This window comes from Gorilla gorilla, chromosome 12 (genome assembly GCF_029281585.2).
Source record: "Gorilla gorilla gorilla isolate KB3781 chromosome 12, NHGRI_mGorGor1-v2.1_pri, whole genome shotgun sequence".
Taxonomy (NCBI): Eukaryota; Metazoa; Chordata; class Mammalia; order Primates; family Hominidae; genus Gorilla; species Gorilla gorilla.
Genome location: NC_073236.2, coordinates 96,974,079 through 97,002,076, shown reverse-complemented (window position 1 = coordinate 97,002,076; position 27,998 = coordinate 96,974,079). Strand labels below are relative to the sequence as shown.

The 27,998-nt window shown below is 51.5% G+C and overlaps 1 protein-coding gene across 2 annotated transcripts; it reads right to left on the bottom strand.

The window, feature by feature from the left end:
• Positions 1-219: 219 nt before the first annotated feature.
• Positions 220-26,602, bottom strand: HAAO (3-hydroxyanthranilate 3,4-dioxygenase). 2 transcript variants are annotated; one of them, XM_031008373.3, is made up of 10 exons: positions 26,469-26,602; positions 22,535-22,613; positions 17,807-17,890; positions 17,337-17,443; positions 3,669-3,758; positions 3,319-3,362; positions 2,889-3,034; positions 1,021-1,089; positions 756-838; positions 220-676 (listed from the first exon to the last, which is right to left on the bottom strand). In XM_031008373.3, exons 1-10 carry the CDS (start codon positions 26,546-26,548, stop codon positions 598-600), a joined length of 861 nt encoding a protein of 286 aa, XP_030864233.2. In that variant the 5' UTR covers positions 26,549-26,602; the 3' UTR covers positions 220-597. The 2 variants fall into 2 exon arrangements, with proteins under 2 accessions (XP_030864233.2, XP_055233767.1); XM_055377792.2 differs by lacking the exon at positions 26,469-26,602 and adding an exon at positions 23,014-23,180.
• Positions 26,603-27,998: the final 1,396 nt, after the last annotated feature.

Here is a 27,998-nt window from a genome sequence, read left to right as displayed (position 1 = left end):
AGAATAAATGAGAACAGAGAAGGAAGTGGAGAGATGACATTAGCTGTGCTCCCAGGACCAGGCATGGAGCATGCATGGATCAAGTCACACACACAGTGAAGAATGCCCATCCACAAACAGGGATGCCCAATAACAGACCCTCCAACACGTCCATGGTCACCTGGTGCCCTGATGCCCCAGACACACCACATGGTCCTGGGGGGCACATGGGAAGGCCAGCGATGACTGCCTGCGGCAGACCCCCAGGTGTGCGTTCCTCAGGAAGCCTTTATTGAGGGCCTTCTTGGTGTGGAAGTGCTGCACTGAGTCTGCAGGGACAGAGGAATGGGCAGGAGCGGGGCCGGGGGTAGACCACCTGGCAAGACTGGCAAGGCAGTGGGCTGAGGCTGCCAGAGAAGATGGGGAGTTGCTGCCCGCCCAGGGGCGTGGCATCTGGGCTGAGAAGGGCAGGAGGGTGGGTGACAACAATGTGCAGGTCTGTGGGGGACACAGCAGCAGTACACAGAGAGGTAGTGGGGGCTGGGAGAGTTGTTTGGCAGGGATAGCACTCAAGGGTGCTTGGCACACCTGCGGCTGCTTCAGGCCATGGCAAGAGGTTCACCCCAGGGGCTTCTTGCAGGCAGGGTCCTGGGTCACAGACAGGGCCACAGAGCCTTGTGTTCGCTCCCAGGCATACCTGGGGACACACAGATGAGCAGGGGTCACACAGAGCTGGACCCTGAGGATCCCAGGGAAAGCCCTCCCTGCGTACTCACGAGGTCCCAGCTAGCACCAGGAGGCTGTCATCAGGGGCCAGGCTCAGGCGCCGTCCCCCCATTGTCACCACCGAGGAGCCCTCCTGGAGAAGAGGAGCAGGAGAATCAAATGGAGACTGTTGGGCCTCATCACCTGGGTGAATGTCTGAGTCTGCCTGGGCCCCAAGGCCCCAAGAGTGGGCCCCGTGTGGGAGCCCAGGGCCCAGGAGCGGGCTGATGCCCTCTGGCAGGGGGTTCTGCAACCCTGTCCCTGGGCCCCACTTGCCAGCTGCCACAGCCACACGTCCACATTCTGTCTCAGGCTTTCGCTGCTGCCTTGCCCATAGGCGATCACCTGGTGGGAGGTGAAACAGAAACTTCTGGTGCTTCTTGCCCCACATAGGAGATGGTCTTGAACCTGGCCCTCAGACACCAGGCCTGCTTGGAGCAGGGTTGGGGCCCATGAAACAGCCCCATCACCAGGTGCTGAGCAGAGACCAGGACTTGGAGAGGAGGGCTGCCTGGGCTGCAGGCCTCCCTGTGCCCGCCGCTGCAACAGGTATTTGGGATCACACATGCCTGCCTTTCACGTGCAGTGCACCCGTGGTCCCTCTGATGTGTGCTCATGCGAAGGCATGCTCACCAGGGCACATGAGGGACGCATTTACATCACCTTCCCAGAGGGTGCCACCTCCCTTTCTCCGAGAGAGGTTATGAGTTTGGCCTCAGGAGGAGGAGGGGACAAGGAGGGTGAGGCTGAGGGCTCTCTGACATGCACCAGCCTGGAAGCACACAGCTACGGTGCAGGGCCGTGCTCCTGATGCCCTGGAGAGGGTGCATATTCATTAATGTAAACTGAAGCAGGTAAGAGCAGGGTATCGCAGAGGTGGGGTGCAGGGCTGAGTGGTACTGCTGTGACATGTGCGCATGTTCTCGCAGCCCTGTGTAAGCTCAGGACGTCCCTGGTACCCAAGAGCAGCAGGCCAGGCCTCTACGGGAAGCCTGTGGCCATGAGCATCCCTGCACAGATTGACTCATTCAAAGCCCACGGGATGTGCCAGTGGCAAGCCGTAAAGCACAAGTGAACACAGGTCTCCCTGCACCACTCTTGCCCTTCCAGCCTTGTCCCCACACATGGTACAGAAACACCACTCTGGCCTGTCACTCCCCTGCTTCAATACTTTGGTGGAGGGCTGTTGTCTTTAGGACAAGTCCTCCCACCTTGCCTAGCCCAGCAGACCTACCAGGACCTGGGCCCTGCCTGTTGCTCCAGAGTCCACCAGTCACACTTGTACCCCCACCCCCCAGCCCCGCCTCTGGCCAACTTCAGCTGCTCCCAGTGCCAGGCTGTTTCAAGCCTGAAACAGCTCATGCTCATCCTTCTCCCTCACCTAGAATGCTCTCTCCACCTCCCTTTCTTTCTTTTACAAACTCCTACACTAGCTTTAAAATGCAATGTGCATGTCACCTCCTCCAGGAAGCCTTCCTTGACTTCCCTTTCAGAGTGGGTTCCTCCTTTATCCTTCTATAACTTCCTATAGCTTTTCTATCTGATACTTTATCACATGATTGTGGCAATTGTTGATTAACTTGTCCATCTCTTTAACAAACTATACATTCTTTAAGGTAGCAACTCTATCCTACTCTCCCACTAAAGCCTGAAACATAACAGGCATTTAATAAATGTGGAATGAAAGAAAGTCAGCCTTGTTTGAATCCCTCTCTCCACCCAACCCTCACTCCCAAACAACTCTCTCCCTTTTGGCTTCCAAGGCTGTGACTGGCTGAAGGCTCAGGAATTCCTAGCGAGGGGAAAACTGCAGACCCTCAGGAAGCTGCCAGTGAGTGGGGGAACCTCCAACTCTGAAAGTGAATTCAGATCATAAAATTGCTTGGGACCATGTAGCCTCCACAGACTTCACTCAGAGCAAAGCCATCGCCCTCTGCGTCAGGGATGGAGCACAAAGGCCTATGCTCATGTCTACAACCTCTGAAATTGTGTGTGTGTGTGTGTGTGTGTGTGTGTGTGTGTGTGTGTGTGTGTGTGTGTGAGAGAGAGAGAGAGAGAGAGAGAGAGAGGCAGTGAGAGAGAGACTGGTTCCCATTTTCCAGGGCTGCTGGGAGGATGCCCCGGATGCCCCAGGACTGCATTACCTGGGTCTCATAGGTGTCCCCAAACAGGCTGAGTGGCGTGCCTGCCTGCAGCTCCCCTCGGTGGCTGTCCAGCCAGGCATCCAGGGACATGGGCTCCATGATGGATCGTGTGCTCAGAGGGAATGGTGGCTCCTTGAGCAGCTGGTCTGCACCCACAGCATGACTATAGTCGGTGTCCTCAGGACCCAGCCCACCCAGCCCCAGTGGGCCCAGTTCCCAGGGGCCCCAGGTCTCAATTGCCAGAACAGGCTCTGGATCCAGCTCAATGATCAAGCAGCCATGTGGGGGGTACCATTGGCTGCCATCTTCTTAGTACCTTGAGGACTGGGCAGAATATTCAAAAAGAGACTCCCCGGTCCCCTGGACCAAAACCCATCCTATTTTGGAAGGGGAGGGAGGGAAGGAGAAGGGCAGTTCCCAGCGGCCTCACCAGGGATGGGCTTTCCTGTTCTGTACTGCTCAGAGCTGAAGAACCTGCAAGGACGAACAGGGAGGAGCAGGAGTGGCGAACACTCCCACTGGAGTGGCCAGCGACACACACATACACCACACTCACGGTCAGGTGCAGGTGCCCACACACACTCATGGGGCTCTCACACAGCTGTGTGTCTGCCATCCTTTCCCTCCCAGTGGGGCTGCTGCTCCCCCGTCCCCCCGGCCTGGCAGTGGGCTCTCTGGGCCAGGATCCCCACCCTGGGAGGGGAGACTTTCTCCCAGGGCATCAGGTGCTGAGGCAGAGCCCCAGGAAAGCAAGAGACAGGGGCTGGGCTGGGGGCTCACTCCTGGATGATGGGGGCCAACTGCGTGCCGAGGTCCTTGCAGTAGAACCACTTCTCAAACAGAACGTCCATGGTGTCACCCACATAGTACCTGCCAGAGCAGAGACAGGCAACCCTGCTGTCCCCATCTGGGTGGCTTCAGGGCAGCCCCACTCAGGCCTGGCTCTGCTTGTAGAAGTCCCTGCAGAGCCCTGCTGTCTGCTCACTCCTGTTACACACCCTAGTGGTCACTGGTCACTTAACACCTTGCTCTTCAGAAGCACACGTGCGCTCCCTGAGAGGGCTACTATCCCGAGAATTCACACGGCTCTCTCCGGTTCCCAAAACTAGACCCAAACTGGTTCCCAAAACTAGACAAAGCAGATAGAACTCTGAGACTCACAGAAGCTGAGCAATTTGGCAAGGATTACACAGCCTGTAAGTGGCGGAAGCAGGCCAGTCTCAAGACAATCTTAGAAACTTAGAGAGCATCTAATCGCAGTTCTTTTGTTTTTCCCAAAGAGGAAGCTGAGGCTGAGCCTGAAACCAGGGCCAGTGGCTGGACGCTTTGCTGGCCTGCAGTGCTCTAGGCCTGAGTGCACGGACACTTAAGAAACCAACATGGCCGGGCGCAGTGGCTCACGCCTGTAATCCCAGCACTTTGGGAGGCTGAGACGGGTAGATCACTTGAGGTCAGGAGTTCAAGACCAGCCTGGCCAACATGGTGAAACCCTGTCTCTACTAAAAATAATAATAATAAATAAATAAATACAAAAAATAGCCAGGCATAACAAAAGATAGAAAAAAAATAGCCAGGCATGGTGGCAGGGGCCTGTAATCCCAGCTACTTGGGAGGCCGAGGCAGGAGAATTGCTTGAACCGGGAAGCGGAGGTTGCAGTGAGCCGAGATTGCACCGCCGCATTCCAGCCTGGGTAACAGAACAAGACTCTGTCTCAAAAGTAAATAAATAAGTAAAAAAAAAAAGAAGCCAACACGCAGAAGATGTCCCCCAGTTTAGGGGTTCTTCTCCTTTCAGGGTCATGATTGCCTTTGAGAGTTGGAGCAAAGTTTTGGACCTCTTTTCTGGGGTAAGGCCCATGTACATGTACATATAGCCTTCAGTAGACCCCTAAAGCCCACCCCAGCCCCCAGCCTGGCTCAGTGAGCTCCTCCCCCGGCCTGAGGAGCACCTGGCAGGCTGGGATGGGCCCCAGGCCCCTGTGTGTGCTGCACATGGTGGGTGCCAGGAACGCCTGTTAACTGAATGCCTAATGCCCAAGCCCAGCTCCTGGGCCCAGGCCAGCTCTGTCTGCTCTTAAAAGAGATGTGGTCCCGCTGGTGGGAGATGCTTTACAGACACACAGTGCATCCACCCACTTGGCAGCCTAAATCCTATCCTGGGATGGAGCTGGCCACCAGAAAGCTTCATAACTGGATGGCAGTGCCCTCCGGGAACTGCCTTTGGAGTGGCATTTTAATGTTGAGTCCCTGGCTTTTATTAAAGGTCAAAAGCAGCCAGATGAAATGTGTTATTGAATTTGCTGTAAAATGATATTGAGGACACCATCCTCTCCATCAGACTCCCTATATTAAAGTCTCTTGTGACAAATTTTTTCTAGAAGATAAGACCACGTGTCTGTCTCTACAACAGACTGTTACACAGTAAATGATTATGCAGCCATTGTGTTTTTTGAAAAGATTTAATAGTGTAAGAAATACTCGGCCGAATGTGGTGGCTCACAACTGTAATCCCAGCACTTTGGGAGGCCAAGGTGGGTGGATCACCTGAGGCTGGCAGTTCGAGACCAGCCTGGCCAACATGGTGAAACCTCGTCTCTACTAAAAATACAAAAATTAGCCAGACATGGTGGTGCGTGTCTGTAATCCCAGCTACTCAGGAGGCTGAGGCAGGAGGATTGCTTGAACCCAGGAGGCGGAGGTTGCAGTGAGCCGAGATTGTACCACTGCACTCCAGCCTGGGTGACAGAGCAAGACTCCGTCTCAAAAAAAAAAAGAATACTCGTGAGTTTCTCAAATTTTTGGAGTTGACATTTTGATAACCACAGAGGCATTCTGAGTGGAGGTGCCCCTGACCTTAGACAAATCTCCTAAGGGTGCTTGGTACCGGCGTGAGCTAACTTTACGGCTCAAACCAATAGGACAATTTGCTGAGGTGTGGGAGCACCCCCTCTAGAGAATCCCTGATCTCCCCAAATTTGGTCGAGATCTAAAGTTTATTTTGCTGTACAACTCCCTTTTTTTTTTTTTTTTTTTTGGAGTTTTACTTGTTTCCAACAAGGAAGGCAAGTTTTCCTGCTTCTGTGACAATGGAAGGCAGGTAACTCCTTTATGGAATTTGAGCTTGCTTCCAACAGGGAAAAAAATTTCCTGCTTCTAGGATGGTAGAGAGTTGTCTTGAGCCTGAGACCCATCCCTAGGTAAGTAGCTGAACTGGGGGTTTGTTTTGGCTAAAGTTAACAATCAGCTGCTCTTAATTTCTCCTTCCCATTAGAGCGCTCAGTGATCATAGAAGCTGTGCGATTGTTTTGCTTCACTGTTTGTTGTTGTTGTTGCTGTTCGTTTCTGTTTTGTTGTTGTTTCAGTCTTTTTCCCATTGGATTTGATCAGCTCTACCTGACTTGATAAAATCCTAAAGAAGTTCCAAATTATGGGAAACAAGGCCTCTGGAGTGGCTAAATTCCCCGTCCCTCCCCACCAACACACACACACGAAAAGGGCCGGGCACAGTGGCTCAGACCTGTAATCCCAGCACTTTGGGAGGCCGAGGTGGGCAGATCATGAAGTCAGGAGTTCCAGACCAGCCTGACCAACATGGTGAAAGCCCATCTCTACTAAAAATACAAAAATTAGCTGGGCGCAGTGGCGCGCACCTGTAATCCCAGCTATTCAGGAGGCTGAGGCAGGAGAATTGCTTGAACCCAGGAGGCAGAGGTTGCAGTGAGCCGAGATTGCACCACTACACTTCAGCCTGGGTGACAGAGCAAGACTCTGTCATGGAAAAAAAAAAAAAAAAGGTTGTCTGGTGGGGGGAGGTAAAAGGAGAAAAGAAAGATGAAAGATTTTTTATTTTGACTGCTAAGGGGCTTGATTTACATAAACAAGGCCACCTTTTGCTAGCCAGGCAAAACTGAAAGAGCAATGGCTGTACTTCTGAAACAGCAGCATTTTTTTCCAGCTGAAATACGGTAATGAGATTTAAAAAGATTTTTCTAAAGGAGCTCAGTGGTTAAAAGTCAGCTTAATTAAAAGCTAACATCCAAGGGGTGTGTGTGTGTGTGTGTGTGTGTGTGTGTGTGTGTGTGTGTATTTAACTTTCATGTTTTTGTTTTTGTTTTTCTCCTAGGACCTTGTCTTTTTTTTTTGAGCAAAAGTTTTTTTCTTCTCAGTTGACTGAATTCTGTTTTCTTCATTTACTTCTGCTGTCTCTCCTTTCTCCTGCACCCTCTGCTGCATGAGGGACCTAAAATAGTTTCTAGTAGCCTGGGGTTTCTTAAAGAAAATGAAGAAGGCACTAGACTCCTTTTGGGGGAGAAATCTGTTTTTCCTTATGGAACCCCAAGAATGTAAAAAGATAAATGGTCTCAGCTGTTAAACTGCTTACTTTTATATTGTGTTATCTTTTTTTTTTTTTTTTTTTTTACTAAAATAGTTATTGTAACTGAGGTTACTCTTACTCTTGAGTTTTTAAGGAAGAGTGTGGTTTTGTCGCTTCTGGGCCTTTGGCTAAGATCAGATGTGGAAGAGTGTGGTTTAGATACTTAGAAATGTCTTTGTTTAAAAAAAACTTTTTTTTAAGTGCACTGTAAAAGCATCACGTGGTCTAAGCTCATAATAATTCTTCCTTTTTGGAGACCCAGGATTCAGTGTGGGCTTTGCCCAGAGCTCAGAGATCTAGTTAAAAGATAGGTGGTCCCTATCTAAATAAAATTGGTATCCTTATACAATCCTATGATAGATTTCTGTAATTTTATGTTTGACTTGGCATCCATCTTTTTTTTTTTTTTTTTTTGAGACAGAGTTTCACGCTTGTTGCCCAGGCTAGAATGCAATGGTATGATCTCGACTCACTGCAACCTCTGCCTCCTGGGTTCAAGAGATTCTCCTGCTCAGCTTCCCTAGTAGCTGAGATTACAGGTATGTGCCACCACACCTGGCTAATTTTGCATTTTTAGTAGAGATGGGGTTTCTCCACGTTGGTCACGCTGGTCTCAAACTCCCGACCTCAGATGATCTGCCTGCCTCTGCCTCCCAAAGTGCTGGGATTATAGGCATGAGCCACCACGCCCAGCCAGCATCCATCTTTAATCTCCCTCTAGCACCATCAGACTTCTCTCTGTACCTTATGATGGAAATTTTGCTATTTGATTTTTCACCTGAGTTGTTTCCTTTTTTTTTTTTTTTTTTTTTTTGAGATGGAGTCTCACTCTGTCACTCAGGCTGAAGTGCAGTGGCGTGATCTTGGCTCACTGCAACTTCCGCCTCTTGGGTTCAAGCAATTCTCTGCCTCAGCCTCCTGAATAGCTGGGATTGCAGGCGCCTGCCACCACGCCCGGCTAATTTTTTTGTGTTTTTAGTAGAGACGGGGTTTCACTATCTTGGCCAGGTTGCTATTGAACTCCTGACCTCATGATCCGCCTACCTCAGCCTACCAAAGTGCTGGGATTACAGGCCTGAGCCACCGTGTCCGGTGAGTTGTTTCCTTTAATATGCAACTTTAAGGCTATTTAGCTGACAACTGCCTGTGGTTGTAAAACAGGTTATCAAGAATCTGAAAGTCTGACTGGGCATGGTGGCTCACACCTATAATCCCAGCACTTTGGGAGGCCGAGGTGGGTTGATCACCTGAGATCAGGAGTTTGAGACCAGCCTGGCCAACATGGTGAAATCCTGTCTCTACTAAAAATACAAAAAATTAGCTGCGTATGGTTGTGGGCGCCTGCAATCCCAGCTACTTGGGAGGCTGAGGCAGGAGAATCGCTTGAACCTGAGAGGCGGAAGTCGCAGTGAGCCAAGATTGTGCCACTGCACTGCAGCTCAGGTGACAGAGCAAGACTCTTATCGCAAAAAAAAAAAAAAGAAGAAAAGAAGAAAAAGAATCTGAAAGTCTAAGATAGGAAAAAAAAAGTTGTTATGAATCTATAAGATGCACTTCTATTAGCATGCCTAAGACGTCTATCTATGTGTTGTGTACACAATGTTTCACTGCTGAAAATATAAAAAGGGGCTCTAATTAACTAAACTAAGTGCCTCTCAAAGTTAGTTCAGCCTATGAACAAGGAGAGCTTGGAGGTTAGAAGCAAGATGGAATCAGTTAGGTCAAATCATTTTCACTGTCTCAGTTATAATTTTGCAATGGTGGTTCCATAACTTTAAATAATGACAATCACAGTTTTTAGAAATAATCTAAGTAAATGATTAAAATAATTATATAAATGCAATAGGATAAATACTTGTAGACAAACTTGTCATAATTTAGAATCTAAAGTTAAATTAAATAATAGATATTTCATTATTTGGGTACTTTCCAATAAAAATATATTTGTAGGAAAACATTCTTTCTAAAAAAAAGGTGTGTCCTTTTAAAAAAAAAGTGAACCATTTTATCTAATTTAAGGCTTATTTAAAGGTCATGTATAAAACAAGGTAAAAGGAACCAGGAAATAAAAGAGATGTAAAGAAAGTTATAAAAACAAAGAGGTTTTTTGTGGTAAGAAAGCTTAAAGAGACATAATTTCATATGAGAAAGACTCTTGTATGGTAAATTTAGTTGTAGAGTAAAATGACTGGTTGTTGAAGAAGGAGGGATGTTCAGGACAAACCAGAAAGTCTAAGCATAGCATGAATGGTCTGTGTAAGTCACAATAAGAGGATTTATTTTAAAAAAAACCCAAAAACTTTTATATGATCAAGTTATCACATTATTATTAAGTTTTGGTTTGCTTAGGGAAAAAACTGAGATTAAATTTTTTCAAAAGTTAAGGTTATTACATCTGTGTGTCTCTCTGTATGTGCTTTTAATGTCCTTGTGACATTAAGTTACAGGGCTTTGACTCCTGGGTCTAAAAAGGACACCAGGTCCTGCTAATTTTTTTTTTGACATGGAGTCTTGCACTGTTGCCTGGGCTGGAGTACAGTGGCATGATCTTGGCTCACTGCAACCCTCCACCTCCCAGGTTCAAACAATTATTCTGCCTCAGCCTCCTGAGTAGCTGGGATTACAGGTGCCTGTCACCACGCCCAGCTAATTTTTTGTATTTTTAGTAGAGATGGGGTTTCACCATGTTGGCCAGGCTGGTCTCAAACTCTGACCTCATGATTTTCCTGTCTCGGCCTCCCAAAGTGCTGGAATTACAGGCGTGAGTCACTGTGCCTGACCAAGTCCTGCTAAACTTTAAACACGGACAGCAATTAAAGCCCCATCTTCAGGCCCAGTAGAAGATGCCAATCAAAATAAACTGCATTCCTGAAACACAGGGACAGAAATTAAAGCTCCTCAAGGCCCAGGGACTATCATGTAAGAGATGCGCATGGGAGATCGTAAGGACCAATTTTGAGAGATAAAATAAGTTCAGTTTCCCACTGGGTGTGGTGGTGGCTCACGCCTGTAATTCCAGCACTTTGGGAGGCTGGGGTGGGTGGATCATGTGAGGTCAGGAGTTCGAGACCAGCTTGACCAACATGGTGAAACCTTGTCTCTACTAGAAATACAGAATTAGCCAGGCATGGTGGCACATGTCTGTAATCCCAGCTACTTGGGAGGCTGAGGCAGGAGAATCACTTGGACCCAGGAGGTGGAGGTTGCAGTGAGCTGAGATCACGCCATTGCACTCCAGCCTGGGCAGCAAGAGCAAAATTCCATCTCAAATAAATAAATAAATAAGTTCAGTTTCTCCATATATTAGTCATTAATGTCAAAGGTACACTGATGCAAGACCAGCATATGGGCCCCTGTGTCAGATTAAAAAGGTTTTATTGAAGCATTAACTGACTCCTAAATATAGGTTATGAAAGGTTTATGGAAATTATATCTTATGGTCAAGATATAATTTTGGAAACTATAGTTAATTGGGTTCATGCTATTTTCTTTTTGAGACAGAGTCTCACTGTTGCCGAGGCTGGAGTGCAGTGGTGCGATCTTGGCTCATTGCAACCTCTGCCTCCCGGGTTCAAGCAGTTCTCCTGCCTCAGCCTCCTGAGTAGCTGGGATTACAGGTGCACACCACCACACCCAGCTAATTTTTGTATTTTTGGTAGAGACGGGGTTTCACCATGTTGGTCAGGCTGGTCTCGAACTCTTGACCTCATGATCCCCCCACCTCAGCCTTCCAAAGTGCTGGGATTTCAGGCGTGAGCCACCGCGCCCAGCTTCATGCTATTTTTATTAGAGCTTATTGTTTGGAACATTAAGTCTCTTCTCAAAGAATGAAGGTTTTCACCTTTTTTGAAATCCTTGAGTTATTACTTTGGTTAAATGAATGATCCTGACCAGAGACTAACGCCAATGATGGAGATCTGGCTGGCGCGGTGGCTCACGCCTGCAATCCTAGCACTTTGGAAGGCCGAGGCAAGTGGATCACCTGAGGTGAAGAGTTCAAGACCAGCTTGGCCAACATGGTGAAACCTTGTCTCTACTAAAAATACAAAAATTGCTCTCCCTCTCCCTCTCCCTCTCCCTCTCCCTCTCCCTCTCCCTCTCCCCACGGTCTCCCTCTCCCTCTCCCCACGGTCTCCCTCTCCCTCTCTTTCCACGGTCTCCCTCTGATGCCGAGCCGAAGCTGGACGGTACTGCTGCCATCTCGGCTCACTGCAACCTCCCTGCCTGATTCTCCTGCCTCAGCCTGCCGAGTGCCTGCGATTGCAGGCGCGCGCCGCCACGCCTGACTGGTTTTCGTATTTTTTTGGTGGAGACGGGGTTTCGCTGTGTTGGCCGGGCTGGTCTCCAGCTCCTAACCGCGAGTGATCTGCCAGCCTCGGCCTCCCGAGGTGCCGGGATTGCAGACAGAGTCTCGTTAACTCAGTGCTCAATGGCGCCCAGGCTGGAGTGCAGTGGCGTGATCTCGGCTTGCTACAACCACCTCCCAGCCGCCTGCCTTGGCCTCCCAAAGTGCCGAAATTGCAGCCTCTGCCTGGCCGCCACCCCGTCTGGGAAGTGAGGAGCGTCTCTGCCTGGCTGCCCATTGTCTGGGATGTGAGGAGCCCCTCTGCCTGGCTGCCCAGTCTGGAAAGTGAGGAGCGTCTCTGCCCGGCCACCACCCCATCTAGGAAGTGAGGAGCGCCTCTTCCTGGCCGCCATCACATCCTGGAAGTGAGGAGCGTCTCTGCCCGGCCGCCCATCGTCTGAGATGTGGGGAGCACCTCTGCCGTGCCGCCCCGTCCGGGATGTGAGGAGCGTCTCTGCCCGGCCGCCCCATCTGAGAAGTGAGGAGACCCTCTGCCTAGCAGCCACCCCGTCTGGGAAGTGAGGAGCGTCTCCGCCCGGCAGCCACCTCGTCTGGGAGGGAGGTGGGGGGGTTAGCCCCCCGCCCGGCCAGCCGCCCCGTCCGGTAGGGAGGTGGGGGGGTCAGCCCCCCGCCCGGCCAGCCGCCCCGTCTGGGAGGGAGGTGGGGGGGTTAGCCCCCCGCCTGGCCAGCCACCCCGTCCGGGAGGTGAGGGGTGCCTCTGCCTGACCGCCCCTACTGGGAAGTGAGGAGCCCCTCTGCCCGGCCAGCCGCTCCGTCCGGGAGGGAGGTGGGGGGGTCAGCCCCCCGCCCGGCCAGCCGCCCCGTCCGGGAGGGAGGTGGGGGGATCAGCCCCCCGCCCGGTCAGCCGCCCTGTCCGGGAGGTGAGGGGCGCCTCTGCCCGGCTGCCCCTACAGGGAAGTGAGGAGCCCCTCTGCCCAGCCAGCTGCTCCGTCCGGGAGGGAGGTGGGGGGGTTAGCCCCCCGCCTGGCCAGCCGCCCCGTCCGGGAGGTGAGGGGCGCCTCTGCCCGGCTGCCCCTACTGGGAAGTGAGGAGCCCCTCTGCCCGGCCAGCCGCCCCGTCCGGGAGGGAGGTGGGGGGATCAGCCCACCGCCCGGCCAGCCGCCCTGTCCGGGAGGGAGGTGGGGGGGGTTAGCCCCTCTGCCCGGCCAGCCGCCCCGTCCGGGAGGGAGGTGGGGGATCAGCCCCCCGTCCGGCCAGCCGCCCTGTCCGCGAGGTGAGGGGCGCCTCTGCCCGGCCGCCCCTACTGGGAAGTGAGGAGCCCCCCCGCCTGGCCAGCCGCCCCGTCCGGGAGGGAGGTGGGGGGTCAGCCCCCCGCCCGGCCAGCTGCCCCGTCCGGGAGGGAGGTGGGGGGGTCAGCCCCCCCGCCTGGCCAGCCGCCCCATCCGGGAGGTGAGGGGCGCCTCTGCCCGGCTGCCCCTACTGGGAAGTGAGGAGCCCCTCTGCCTGGCCAGCCGCCCCGTCCAGGAGGGAGGTGGGGGGGGTCAGCCCGCTGCCCGGCCAGCCGCCCCGTCCGGGAGGTGAGGGGGCGCCTCTGCCCGGCCGCCCCTACTGGGAAGCGAGGAGCCCCTCTGCCCGGCCACCACCCCGTCTGGGAGGTGTACCCAGCAGCTCATTGAGAACGGGCCATGATGACAATGGCGGTTTTGTGGAATAGAAAGGGGGGAAAGGTGGGGAAAAGATTGAGAAATCGGATGGTTGCCGTGTCCGTGTAGAAGGAGGTGGACATGGGAGACTTTTCATTTTGTTCTGTACTAAGAAAAATTCTTCTGCCTTGGGATCCTGTTGATCTGTGACCTTACCCCCAACCCTGTGCTCTCTGAAACATGTGCTGTATCCACTCAGGGTTGAATGGATTAAGGGCGGTGCAAGATGTGCTTTGTTAAACAGATGCTTGAAGGCAGCATGCTCGTTAAGAGTCATCACCACTCCCTAATCTCAAGTACCCAGGGACACAAACACTGCGGAAGGCCGCAGGGCCCTCTGCCTAGGAAAACCAGAGACCTTTGTTCACTTGTTTGTCTGCTGACCTTCCCTCCACTATTGTCCTATGACCCTGCCAAATCCCCCTCTGTGAGAAACACCCAAGAATGATCAATAAAAAAAAAAAAAAAATGAATGATCCTATATTGTGATATCAAGAGTTTTAAACCTTTGATATTTGACAAACTTTCCAAAATCAAATGATAAATTATGTCTTTTTCTGACCTAATTAATCTGTTAAGATATTGGGTTCCCTAAAGTCCCAAAATGACATAGTTTGGCTTATTTGGTATAAAAATTATACAGGAAGCATTGCCAAATATGAAATGGTGTTTGGTTTTCTTTAGGCTGTATTTGTATAAATATATTATTGGTATGTATTCCAAAATTATGGGAAACTCCTATAATCCTGATAAAAGTTAGTGTACATCATCAGTAATAATCATAATTATATTAAATTATTGTGTGCCACAGAGGTAACAAATTTCCTTGCCAACTGCGTCTTTGACTATGGCTGCCTTAAAACTTTTTGTCATTCACAGAAAATTGTCCTGTTTTGGTTCTCTTTAGGAGGTGGCTTTATAATCAACTCTAGAACACAGGTGTTCTTTTTTTTAAAAATTTTTTTTTTTTTTTAAGATGGAGTCTCGCTCTGTTGCCAGGCTGGAGTGCAGCAGTGCAATCTCGGCTCACTGCAACCTCCGCCTCCCAGGTTCAAGCGATTCTCCTGCCTCAGCCTCCTGAGTAGCTCAGAGTACAGGCACATGCCACCATGCCCAGCTAATTTTTGTACTTTTAGTAGAGATGGGGTTTCAACATGTTGGCCAGAATGGTCTCGATCTCTTGACCTCGTGATCCGCCCGCCTCAGCTTCCCAAAGTGCTGGGATTACAGGCGTGAGCCACCGTGCCCGGCGAACACAGGTGTTCTTAAATGCAGGTTTCTGATAACTTTGGAGATTGTGACATTAGAATAGAGAAGAAAAACTTTCAGGACTCTCTTGGAGAGCTGAAATGTTCATGAGTATCAAGCAGAACAGGAGTAAACTATGTAAACTGAACTCATAGAAGACTAAAGTAATCTTTTTTACTTTTGCTTTAAATGTTGCTGATCCTTTGTTTTGTTTTTTTTCAGAGTCAAGGAAACTTTTTTGTGTGTGCTATTGACAGCTTTTAACAATTTAATACTCCTGGCCGGGCGTGGTGGCTCATGCCTATAATCCCAGCACTTTGGGAGGCCGAGGCGGGTGGATTACGAGGTCAGGAGAGCGAGACCATCCTGGCTAACATGGTGAAACCCCGTCTCTACTAAAAATACAAAAAAAAAAAAAAAAAAAAATTAGCTGGGCGTGGTGGCAGGCACCTGTAGTCCCAGCTACTCAGGAGGCTGAGGCAGGAGAATGGTGTGAACCTGGGAGGCGGAGCTTGCAGTGAGCCGAGATCATGCCACTGCACTCCAGCCTGGGCGACAGAGCAAGACTGTGTCTCAAAAAAAAAACAAAAAACAATGTAGTATACTCCCATGAACAAAATTTGGATCATATTTTTTTCTCTCTACCTGATTTCTCCAGAATTTGGAAGCTATTTGTGAGTATTCTTAACTTATGGCAATACAGTTATGTGCATAAGTGCAATAAGAATCTGCTTTCATTTTGCAACAGGACACAATTGGAGAAGCTGGTTATTTTATCAAGGATTTGACTGGAATGGTGTGCTTTCCTTTATCGGTTTATGGAGCCAATAAAAACCCTTTAGGGAAACTGGCCTCATGTCTTCCCTGTATAGGGTTCCTGACCTCTGGTAAGTAAAGGCCCTGTCTCTGACAGGCCCAAAGGCCTCAAGTTTACCTTGGAACCTCAAGAAGATCACCCAGCTCATAGGTATTCAATAGCACATATCCATGGCTAGGCTTGGCTTTAAAAAAAGGTCTTATCTGAGATTCCTTCTATGGAACAAAGTTCCATCAAAGCCAATTTAAAAGCCTATGTAAAAAATAATTATTCTTGGCCAGGTGTGGTGGCTCATGCCTGTAATCCTAGCACTTTGGAAGGCCGAGGCAGATGGGTCACCTGAGGTCAGGAGTTTGAGACTAGCCTGGCCAACATGGTGAAACCCAATCTCTACTAAAAATTCAAAAAATTAGCCGGGTGTGGTGGCGGGTGCCTGTAATCCCAACTACTCAAGAGGCTAAGGCAGGAGAATCACTTGAACCCAGGGGGCGGAGGTTGCAGTGAGCCGAGATTGTGCCATTGCACTCCAGCCTGGGCAACAAGAGCGAAACTTTGTCTCAAAAAAAAAAAAATTATTCTTGCTGCACTGTATACAAATAATTAGGCCAAGTATAATAAAGCAAATCAGTCTTACCATGATTTGTCTTTAGTAAAAAGGGGAAACTGGAGAGAGAAAAATTATGTTTTGAAAACTATAGTATACCTGATGTTAGATTCTAGTCTTGCCTAAAGTTTTTCAATTTTTATTATTTTTCTATGATTTGGACTGAATTCTAATTTTTCTTGACTACAAGTCTTCAAAATAATGTTTTCAATTTTTTTACTTCTTTTTTTGTTTGTTTGTTTTTCCTAACTTGGAGTCACTGAAAGCTGAGCTGTGCTTTCTTAAAGCCCTGAAAACTGAAGCCTGACAGCTTAAACTTCAGAAGAAAATGTCAGCAACCAATTTACGTACCTAAGCCACTTTCATACTTGCCTACTGATGTGTGAACTTCAGAGTAATGTGGTCTATATCGATTTTCCAGGATTGCTCTTCTGTTGGTTGTTTTTCTCCCTTCCTCCCCCTATTTTCTCTTTGTAAGACATGAGACTTCACAACTTTCTAAAACTGAACCTCCCTAATAACTTGGGATCTACCCGTCTAGGAATAAACCATCCTAGCCACGAGACGTCAGACAAAACCTGGGACCAGAGACTCAATTTCTTCTAAAATGCTTTCTCCAAAAGATTTTAAAAAAGAAAAGGGGGAAATGTGAAAGGGAAATATCTTGGGCCCCCAAAATCACTAGGCTAAAGGGAAAAATCAAGGTAGGAACTGCTTAGGGCAAGCCTGCCCCCCATTCGATGCAAAGTTACCCCTCTGCTCACTGGCATAAATGCATATCTGATTGCCTCCTTTGGAGAGGCTAATCAGAAACTCAAAAGAATGTAACCATTTGTCTCTTATCTACCTGTGACCTGGAAGCCCCCTTCCCACTTTGAGTCTTCCCACCTTTGCTTGGAGTTGTCTCACCTTTCCAGACAGAACCAATGTTTATCTTACATATATTGATTGGTGTCTCATGTCTCCCTAAAATGTATAAAGCCGAGCTGTGCTCTTACGACTTTGGGCACATGTCATCAGGACCTCCTGAGGCTGTGTCACGGGCACACGTCCTCAACCTTGGCAAAACAAACTTTTAAATTAACTGAGACCTGTCTCGAATTTTCAAGGTTCACGACCTCACGCAGAAAGCACAGATTCTGATTCCAGCCAAAGGTCATCAGGCTGAGTGAGCTTCCAGGGGGTCACAGAGAACAGAATCCACCCCACTCTACCCCTCCACCATCAGCCAACAAAGACAGGATCTCCACTGCCTCTGCTGTGAAGCCCTCCTGCCCACTCAGTGGCCAGGACGTGCTTTCTTGAGTCTATCTAGGATCCCTTCAGCTGCAGTTTGGAGCTGTGCTCCTCTGCTGTTTGCCCTTTCTCTGCCCCAGCCTTCCAGACAGAATTTACCTGAGCCCATCTAGCTCGGTCTCCAGCCGCCTTCGCTCAACCACCAGCCCCACGGTGTTGGCAAACCTCTGTGGTGAGTGGGGCACCCTGGCAGGCAGGAGGAATATCTGCAGTGGTAGAGATAAGGTGCACAGTGAGGCTACAATCCCTCATGGAGACCTTAGCGCCCCCAACATCCTGGGCATCCCCAGCTGACCCCCGGGCAGCAAAGGGGTACTGCTTGTCTACCCTGGGCCCTCTTCTCTGCCCAGCCTCTACACCAGGGAACCAGAGGGAATGTTGGACTGTGCTGAGGATGGGGCAGCCTGGAAGAGGAAGGATGGGGAAGGGGCAGGTCGGCAGGGGAAGGTGTGGGAGAGCAGGAAAAAGTAGGGAGGACAAGACCTCAGCCAGGGCCAGGATGAGTGGACAGGGCGGATTCCAGCTGTGGCCGCCTTTCTCTTCCCCACCCTGCTGGGATCCGGCCTCACCTCTCCCTGCCGAATGACCACATCCCGGTGTTTCCCTTGCTCCAGGACTCGGAGAACCATGTCTCCCTCCAGCTGGTAAAATACCTGTGGGACAGGAGAGAGGCTTGGACCCTCCGCACTTTCTCTTCCAGGTCCTTGGCCACTGCCCAGGCCCTGAATTCTGACCGGGAAACCTGAGAAACTTTCTGAAGGCCTTGGAGTTGATGGGCAGCTCCGTCACTTCTGTCCTGAGGCCTGTCTCCCCGGTGCATGCCATGGAGTGCCGGGGACACACGGGATCATGTCTTGGACATGCAATTGATGACCAGAGTACCCAGGATGCAACAGTGGTTGCCTGGCTGGCGGGCAGGAACTGGATGAAATGCTCACTGGGGAACTGAATGACTCAGCAGTCAGGTAGGGGACCCACCCATTTACTGTGTGCCAGGGGCTGTGCCAGGCACTTTTCCACCAGAAACCTTCACAGCAACCTCCAAAGGTATCATTAATCCCAATCAGCAGAAAACAAAGAAAGAAAACCAAGGCTCAGAGGGTAAAACAGCTGGCCTAAGGTCACATAGCTGGTTAGTCTCCAGCTGGAGCCACAGCTTGGACCCAAGGCCGTATGTGGCTCTGGAGCCACTGGCCAGAGTGACACCTTGGCAAGGGGTGGGGCTGTGGAGGTTGCTGGCAGCCTGGGATGGGTTAGGGGCTGTGGGGGATGGGAGCATATGCCTCTTGTGCTCTCCTGGGGGTGGGGGGACGTGGGGGGGTGGGGGGGGGGTTCCTACTGCATTTTTCCGATTCCATCCTAAGTCCCTAATTTACTGAGATCACCCCATGGAATTGGGAGGAAGAGGAGGAGGCAGACCGGTTTTCTTTCCACCAGTCACACATTGCCTGGGTGTTAAAAGCCCCAGCCAAATACTTGAAGGAATGTTATCAACAGCATCTACTAAGAGAAACCAAGCTGACCTCGAGGGACCTAGAGAGATGTGGCTCTGCAGTCTGCCACTAGGCACAAATAGTCACCACCCTTCTGAAGGGCAACTTGGCCATGGGCGTGAAGTGCCTTGGCAGTTCACACCCCTGGAGGGACTGTGGGGTTTATTGGGATGCAGGACCCTTAGTGCTAAAACTGGGAAAGTTCTAGGTGAATCCAGACAGCTGGTCACCACACAACCTTGACCTCAGTAATTCTACCTCAGGAATGAGACCTCAGTTCATCAGAGACATACCTGCCTAGTGGTGTACATTCAAGGCTGTTTTCAATGCAGTGCATAGTTAAAAGCCCTCAGCTCTGCCAGGGTGCTGTGTGCCCTTGGTCAATTCAGTTAGCCTTTCTGTACCTCAGTTTCCTCATCTACATAATGACAGTTATCTACTCAGAATGTAGCTGTGAAGATGCCAGGGATGCTTTACACATATGTGCTCAGCGCATAGTAAGCCCTCAATAAGCCTCTAGCTATTAGTATTGATGATGGTAAGAATGACAAAAGTAATGCTAATATAATTATAGGAGAAATATAAATATTTGATGGTAGATTCAAAATATGGAACATTATGCAGCCATTAAAAACTACGTTTTTGAATAGCTGTTAATAAAATGGGAAAATGGAAAATGCTAAAGTTACGTTAAAGATTCAAAACTATACCCAGCAGGGCTTTAGTTTGTAGCAATACAAATGTAACAGAGGCAGCCTATTCACAGCGGCCCTCTGTGTGGTGGGATTATGAATGAGGTAAGGATTTTTCTTTCTATATTTCTCATATTTTCTACAAGGAACAATGTTTACTTTCCTTATTAAAAACAACCCATAGGCCGGATGTGGAGGCGTATGCCTGTAATCCTAGCACTTTGGGAGATGGGAGGATCACTTGAGGCCAGGAGTGGAGACCATTCTGGGCAACATGGTGAGACCCCATCTCTACAAAAACTAGAAGAAATTAGCTGAGTATGGTGATGTGTGCCTGTAGTCCTAACTATTTGGGAGCCTGAGGTGGGAGGATCACTTGAGCCCCAGAAGTTGAGGCTGCACTGAGCTATGATTGCACCACTGTACTCCAGCCTGGGTGACAGAGTGAGACCCCCATCTCTAAAAAACAAAAACAAACACAAACGTGAACAAACAAAAACCCCATAAACATTATTTAATACAAATAATAAGAAACCTACCAGGTTCTCTTATAGGGAGCATTTCAGTATGCTCTCCTCCCCCACTCTCCAAGCTGGGAGGAAGCCTGTGTGTGTGTGTGTGTGTGTGTGTGTGTGTGTGTGTGTGTGTGTGTGTGTGTGTCTAGGGACCTTTCACAGTGAGGGAAGGGAGGAGGGACAAAGGAAAAGTTGGGAGAGGGGAGTCTGGAGTGACCCTCTGGGCCAGATTTAAACCCTTACTGGGCAGGCTATACGATATTTTCTCTATTTTCTCGCTCTTGTCCCCTGGTCAGAGGCCTTCCCTGTGATGAGGGGCAGGCCTGGCCTGGAGCAGAGGTACAGATCACTGAACAGCAGAAAATCCTGAACAGCTGTGGGCAATCCTAAAGGAATTATGCTCAGTTTGGAAGTAAATGATGTTTGGGAGCCTGGGGCTGGCTAGAAGATTAACTGTACTGGCTCAGGCAGATAATGAATAGCATCTGGCTTTCTGACCGGGAAAGGCCTTTCAGGCAGGCCAGGCAGAAAGGGCGAGAGGTATAGAGGAACAATGCATATCAAGCACCAACTCTGCACCAGGCTGTGTGCACATACTTTATGCACATTGAATTCTTCCACCAGACAGGGGCTTTTGTCCCCATGTGCTTATGGAAACAGGCTTGGAGAGGTGACATGATGTGCCCTGTCCAAGACCCCGGGGTTAGTAAGCGGCAGAGAATTCCCCCAATGCAAGTTCATCTGCCTCTGGCCCCCCTGCACCTGCACGCTCCAGGAAAGGAGTGAGGTAGGTGGAGTATAGGTGGTAGGTGGCGCTGAGGAGTGGGGAGCCGGGCCAGGGAGCTGGAGGTACCCTGACCGCTATTGCAGAGGCAGAGCTCAGTGAGGAGGAAAGTGTGGTTTGGTAAGAGGTGTGATTTGAACCCAGGTCTGAGCAACTCCCCTTTTCTCACTATTCAGGAGGAGCCCGGACCCTGAGTTATGCCACTTCCACAGCGCAGCCTGGAGTCTCCCCAGGCTCCAGCTGGGTGAGGATAGGCAGGGACAGAGAGGAGGCCGACCCTCAGCCCTGAGGCTGCCCAAGTGCTGCACCACCCTGCCACCAAAACCTCAGCAGGGTGGGACCAAGCCCTGTCACAAGCCCACCTCCAGCCAGATTTCTCCCAGACACCTGGGCGTCCCTCCAGAGTGAGGACACCTGTGCTGGCCAGCTCTCCTTATCACTCAATCACTCAGCTGCCATCAGAGTCAGGACGTGAGCTGCTGGCCAGGCCCCTCAGGGGACACTCAGGCACCTGAGCTTGGAGAAACCATGGGATGGGGCATGGGGCAGAGGCAGCAGGGGGTGAGAAGGGAAGCAAAGACAGAGGGAGACAGGAGAGGCGGGTGCTGAGACCAGGGCCAACAGAGAAGGCAGAAGCCTCTGGAAGACTCCGCAGCCAGCTGTGCCTCCCATGCCATAGCCATGCCAGGTCTACCCACCTCCTCAGTATAGTTTTAGATTTTCCTATTGACTTTTTCCACCAAGGAAATGGTCTCCAGTGAGGTGTGTTTGTGAGAAGGGGGTGGCCAGGGGAGGTGCAGGGCCCCTGGAGCGTGAGAGGTGAGGAGTTGGCTGGTTCTGCTGGCCCAGGGCCCATCGTTCCTCCACACAGCTTTGGGTGTCCCAGTGCACACATGAGGTGCTCAGAAAATATTTATTGAACAAGTGATTCTCCCATGCTCACCACAGTCCCTGGCTGTGGCCTGGATGCCCTCAGTGGGGACAGAGGCTGTTGATCAAGCTGGACTCTGGATCTTGAACCCCCAGAATGAGGCTCCCTGAGAGAATGGGGAGCCCCTCTACTGATCCTTTTCCACCAGAGGAGATTCTGTGAGTCTCTCCTTAAGGGGACACACCTTTCTCTTTAAATTTTGTTTTTGTTTATTTATTTTGGGGTAGGTAGTAGAGAAGCACAGTCCAAACTTCAAGGTGCAAAAGGTGATTCAAGGCAAATTCCCCCTCCCACCTGCCCCAGCCACAAGCCATGAATGGGTTTTGCAGCCTCTAGTTAAGGAAGGGCCACCCTGCCCCAACTCCTCCTTCAGCTCCAGGCACCCCCCTACCATGCCTACCCCTCAGCCACTAGCTCCTCCTCCCTCAGCCCCTCGAGCTCCCTCTGCCACCCACTCAGCCCAGCCCTCACCCACGGTGTTTTTGCACTTTGCCCCTGTCTGCGGGGGAGGATCTCATTTTGGAGACCAATTGAATCTGTCAAGTTTGTGGGGAGGGGACCAGGACGTCCCCCTTCACATGGCCAGCCCCTATGTCCAGGGGGAGGATGCCCCATGGCTAAAACCTCTCACCCGCAGGGCGTGGGCTGTTTCCTGGGGCTCCCCCAGCAGAGGTGCTAGCTGTGGAGGCGTCACTGCCTGACCACTAGCTTGGAGGCAGCAGTCGTGCCCTGTGATTTCAGCTGTGCCCCCTCCACTCATCAGCCACATGTCCACCCCTCTCCAGTCCATCATCTCTGGGCCTCGAGTGGGAAGCGCCCCCTCCCTCTAGGGCCAGGCTCCTTGCCCACAGGCCTAGATCCAGGGAGACCAGTCAAACCTACCTCTTCACCCTCTTCGATGTGATAGTCCTTCCTGGTGTTGGGGCCTCCGACGAACATGACTTTGAGCTGCTCCTGGTGCCTGCAATGAGCAAAATGGGGGAGACGTTCTAAACCATCTCCTAGGAGTGAAGAGAGCACGGGTCCCGTGGGGGCCAGGAGGGAGCCTGAGGGCCCCTGGGAGAGAAGCAGGGCTGTTTTGGCCTCACTGTCCCTGTTCCCCAACTCTCATCCCCAGTTCATGCCTGCGTGCATCTAAGTGTCTATGTGTCTGGGATCATGTCTGTGTGTCTGTCTGTCATTGTTTGTGTGTCCCCCCACATCGTCTGACCCAACAAGGGGAATGATGGGGTGGTGAATCTATGGCTTCATCAACCAGGATCACAGGATCAAGATCTTGAATTACAGGACAGTAGCAAATTGAAGACCCCTTCCCAGGATGGGGCAGTGTAGGGGCAAAACGAGCTTGACCTGCCACTCACCCATGCTGTCTGACTATAGGACCCTGCACTCTCCCCTGGCTGGAGGCATGGCTCAGTGGATGCAGGAGACCGTGACATCTAGCAGGGGCCTCAGGCGGTGTCAAGTCAGTGTGGCATGTGTTTATAAGCACAGGCCCTGGGGCATGTTACTAACCTTATCTGTAAAATAGAGGAATGGTTCTTACCTCACAGAGTTTAAACAGAATACATGAATTAATATTTGGAAGCTCTCAGAATGGTGCCTAGCATATAGTAAGCACTATTTAAGTATTTGATAAAATAAATAAACCCAGCCGGGCGTGGTGGCTCATGCCTGTAATCCCAGCACTTTGAGAGGCACAGGCGGATGTATTGCTTGAGGCCACTAGCCTGGCCAACATGGTGAAACCCTGTCTCTACTAAAAATACAAAAATTAGCCAGGCCTGGTGGTGGGCACCTGTAATCCCAGCTACCTGGGAGGCTGAAGCACGAGAATCGCTTGAACCTGAGAGGTGAGGTTGCAGTGAGCTGAGATTGCGCTACTGCACTCCAGCCTGGGTAATGGGGAGACTCTGTCTTAAATAAATAAATAAATTAAACTCAATACAACCCTCTCATTTTACTGCCGATTTAGCCAGCCAAGAGAGGGTCAGAAAGCCAGGGAATGACTGAACCTGAGCCAGGTCCCAGGCTCCTTGACTCCCATGCTGGCGTTGGGTCTGTGGGGCATCTAGTCAGCTGTTTGGAACAAAAGGGTTCCCAAAGTCCTCAGTCTTTCTGCTGTTGGTGTGGTGTTACCTTCTTATGTGAAAAATACCTCAGCACCTCCTGAGAACAGCCTGCCCCATCCCCACAGCAGGGTCCCCTTTCAGGGTGCAGACACTGGGGTGAATAAGCAGCAGAATGTGTCTGGGTAGGGCTTCAGGGTGTTCTCAGGTGGCCCTGCCACAGAGGGCAGGGGCGAGGGCTTTCCTCTGGGAAGGGGAGGCGCTGGGTCTGGGACCATTTGTACACACAGGGCACAGCAGCCTAGAGGCTGCCTGCATGGATGACGATGGTGTGGATGGCAGGGGAGGGGCTATGGGGGAGGTCTGAGCCCCCAAACTAGACTGGCAGGTCCTTTCTGAGTGTCCTGCCCTGTGGGCTGCTTTCCAGCCCAGCTGGGAGGCACGGAGGCAAGACGGAAGAGCCAGTCTCTTTCCTTTTCCTTCCCTTTTGGGAGGCTGGGCCCAATAAACCAGAAACACACGTGTGGACCTGATGTTTGGAAAGGTGGATGAGTTCGCAGGGCAGGAGAAGGCTGTCATGAACAGTCCATGCTTAAAGAACTTAAAGCTGCATAGAGCTTCAAGGAGGGGAGGGAAGCCGCGAGGAACTTGACTGGGGAAGAGTGTGCACAGGAGAGCTGGGTGCAGAGGCTCTGAGATTAGAAGCACTGGGGGTGAGCTTGGGGAACGATTGAGAAGGCTGGTCCAGGAGGGTGGACCAGCCATGAGGTCTGGTCTTGGCCTAAGGGGTGCTGGGGAACCTGGAAAGTTTCTTTTTTTTTTTTTTTTTTTTTTTTTTGAGATAGAGTCTTGCTTGCCACCCAGCCTGGAATGCAGTGGCACAACTTCGGCTCACTGCAGCCTCCACCTCCCGGGTTCAAGCAATTCTCCTGCCTCGGCCTCTTGAGTAGCTGGGACTACAGGCGCGTGCCACCACGCCCAGGTAATTTTTGTATTTTTAGTAGAGATGGGGTTTCACCATGTTGGCCAGTCTGGTCTTGAACTCCTGACCCCAAATGATCCACCCACCTCAGCCTCCCAAAGTGCTGGGATTACAGGCATGAGCCACTGCGCCCGGCTTGAAAGTTGTTTTTTAAAATCAACTTCACTGAGATGTAATTTAGGTACATACAGACAATTCTTAAACAACTCCACTCAAGAACTCTTTCAACCCATCAGTCAGAATGCATAAACCAGACCTACCCCTCCTCTGCCCAGAACTCTTCAGCAGCTTCTCACCTTGCTTGCTTCAGCAGCTTCTCACCTTGCTGAATAGTAACCCCTCCTGTAAAATTTATATGTTGAAGTCCTAACGCCCAGTACTGCAGAATGTGACCTTATTTGGAATAGGGTCCTTGAGATGTAGTTAGGTTAGGATGAGGTCATCCTGGAGTAGGGTGAGCCCCTGATCCAATATGTCTGGTGTTCTTTTAAAAGAGGGAAATTTGGACACAGACACACACACAAGGAGACTGCCTTGTGAAGACGAAGGTGGAGGTGGGCGTGGTACAGCAGAAGCAAGAATACCAATGATGCCAGCAAACCACCAAATGCTAGGGAGAGGCCCGGGCAGATGGACGAGAGACCTCAGGGGGAGCGAAGGGAGGACTGAGAAGGAGCGACTGCAGATGGGGATGAAGTGGTGGAAGGAGGCAAAGATGATGCTACATCTTTAATTGGGGGTGGGCAACAACAGTGATAGAAGAGATCTTTGGGGAGATATTGACTGTTGGCCATGTGGTATTGCATGGTGACCAAGAGTGTGCGTGGACTCTGGAGTTGAACTGCTCCGTGGGTTGAGTCTGGAGCCTATCGCACAGGCGCTTTGTGACACTAGAAAAGTTACTTATGAAAATCCCCCCTCATGGTGCTACTGTGAGAATGAGATGAGATGATGTAAAAACACTTGGCATAGTCCTGGGCCTGCTGTTTGCCTTGAGGTGCCACCCTACTGACCATGTCCTGTGGACACAGCAAAAATGGGGAATGTAAACCTTGATCTAGCTGGCATGTGGGGCCCCGCCATGGAACTGGGGGGATGAGGGAGGTGACCATACCACAGGGGAGGGCCTGAGAGGTCTGCCTAAGAAAGATGGCAGCTGGATGGCCAACCCTGTTGGGTGCTGCAGGCAGAGGCTACTGGCAGAGGTGGCCTAGGGAGGGTCTGGTGTGGTGTGTGTGTGTGTGTGTGTGTTCGTGCACACCTGCATAGAGGGGCCCTGAAAAAAGCAAGACATCAAGATCTTCCCAAAGGAGCGGATTCTCTGCCTCCCCCTTTGCCTGTGGCTTCTGGGACAGGGTTGGGGTGTATGATTTGGCTGCCCCCAGGCCTACACTCTAGTGCATTTCTGCCTTGAAAACCACCCTCCCCACACTTTTGAGTTTTCCCAAAATGCACAGTGTCACTTGGGGTTGGAGAATTGTTTCTCAGCCCTGGAAGGAGGGGTGCACCCTGTCATCTCATCTCCTACAGCCTCAGAACCAGCTCAGCCTTCTTCAGAAGTCAAGGCCACAGTCACGAGAAAGAGGAATAGACCGATGTGGTGGAACCGGAACAGCCTGTCTCCCTCTTCCCCCAAGAACCAAGAGATTAAAGGGTCCTTCTGCAAGCTTCTGGGTCCAGGAACTCGGAGCTGGAAGGTGAGGGCGCAGATGGAGGAGGGGGAGGAGGCGAAGGCAGGGGGCGGCCATGGGGGTGCCGGACTCACATGAGCTTGTTGCAGACCGGGGGCTGGAAGGAGCCCCGGTTCTCCTCCACCCAGGCCCTCACTCCCACGCGGCGCTCCATGACTGCCCCGGGCGCCTCTTCGCAGCGCTGTCCTCCCGCCGTCGGAGGCCCGCGGCTCCTCCCAGCCGCCTTTTTAACCAGAATCCCAAGCTCACGAGGCGGAGCAAACCCCCGCGACCCCGTGGTGGGGGCTTGGGGCCCGCGGACTTTGGCCCCTGGTGGACTTTGGTCTGAGCCCGCCGCCCTCCGCGCCACCCCAGGCCCTGGCGAGCGCGGCGGCGGCAGCGCTGGGGAACGGAGTCCCGCGCCCCCTGCTTCTCCGCGGGGCAGGGGCTCGGTCCCCGCCACCGTCCCCGGGGCGCCCCACACACTGGCGCCTGCGGTGGGGCCTGCTCCCGGCGGAGGACAAAGAATCCAGACCCTTCCTGGACGCTTGTCCCCAGACGTTCCTTCCCTCTACGCCCCGAGGGGAACCCCAGGGAAGGTCCCGAGAAATACTACAATGGGGAGATCGCGGGTTGGAAGTCCCAGCACATGAGAACACGGTGCTGGCGCTGGGCTCAAGATTTGGCTTTCCCATCTGGAAAAGGGGAATGACTGCCCGGCCACTCAGGGCTGCGGCGCTCACCCGGCGGGAAGCCGCACGGCTGTCCCCGCAGGTCCCGATTCAAGGTGAGCCCCAGACCTGCTGCGTGCGGCCGGCAGAGTCCGCCGCGGGCTCGGCGAGGGGAGCGGTGCAGGCGCCGAGCTGCGGAGCCCGGGCTCAGGGCAGGACTGCGAGCCCTCCCCACCTGAGGCCCAGCCGAGCGGCCGCTGTCCGCGCAGTGTCGCAGTGGACCCCGAGCCCCGTGCTGAACTCCTTAGGCGTCTTAGGAACATACTCAGTTCGCACGCAGCTATGGGAGGAATTTGGCAGATGTGGACACCGGCCTCAGTGTCCTAGCCCTCGGGAATCTCGGGGTGTTAATGATGACAGCCCCGTGTGAGAGACTCTAACAGTTATCCTGGGGGTGAGGGGCTGGGGCGCTGGGCCTGGGCGTGCATGTGTGAGGAAAGAGAAATCTGCGCGGGTGTGGAGGATGGAGAAGCCTGTCTTTCTGCAGGACTCAGAATTCTTAGGAAGTTTGGAGGGAGTGGGAGCTGGGGGGTAGGGGAGGAGGAAAATGGCTCAGGCCCCTGACACCAGAATCCAGACTATAGAGTTTAAGAAACTAAATCCCTCCAAATCCTGCCCTCACAGCCCGCCTGGCCTGGGCTGGTTTTCTCAGCATTCCAGACATAAAGACTCCTCTAGTGCAACTCAAAATCAAAACCCAGATAGATAGGAAGCCGAATTCCCCACTGAGACCCTCCCGTTTCCTCTCTGACGCTCTTTTTTTTTCTTTCATTTTTCTCTCTCCTTCTTTTTTTTAGTTATTTATCTAGCACAGTTTTAGCTGAGCACTTCTTTCTAGAATATCGTTTTGCACCCAAATAACTCACACCACCTTCTTTATTTTTCTCATCTACA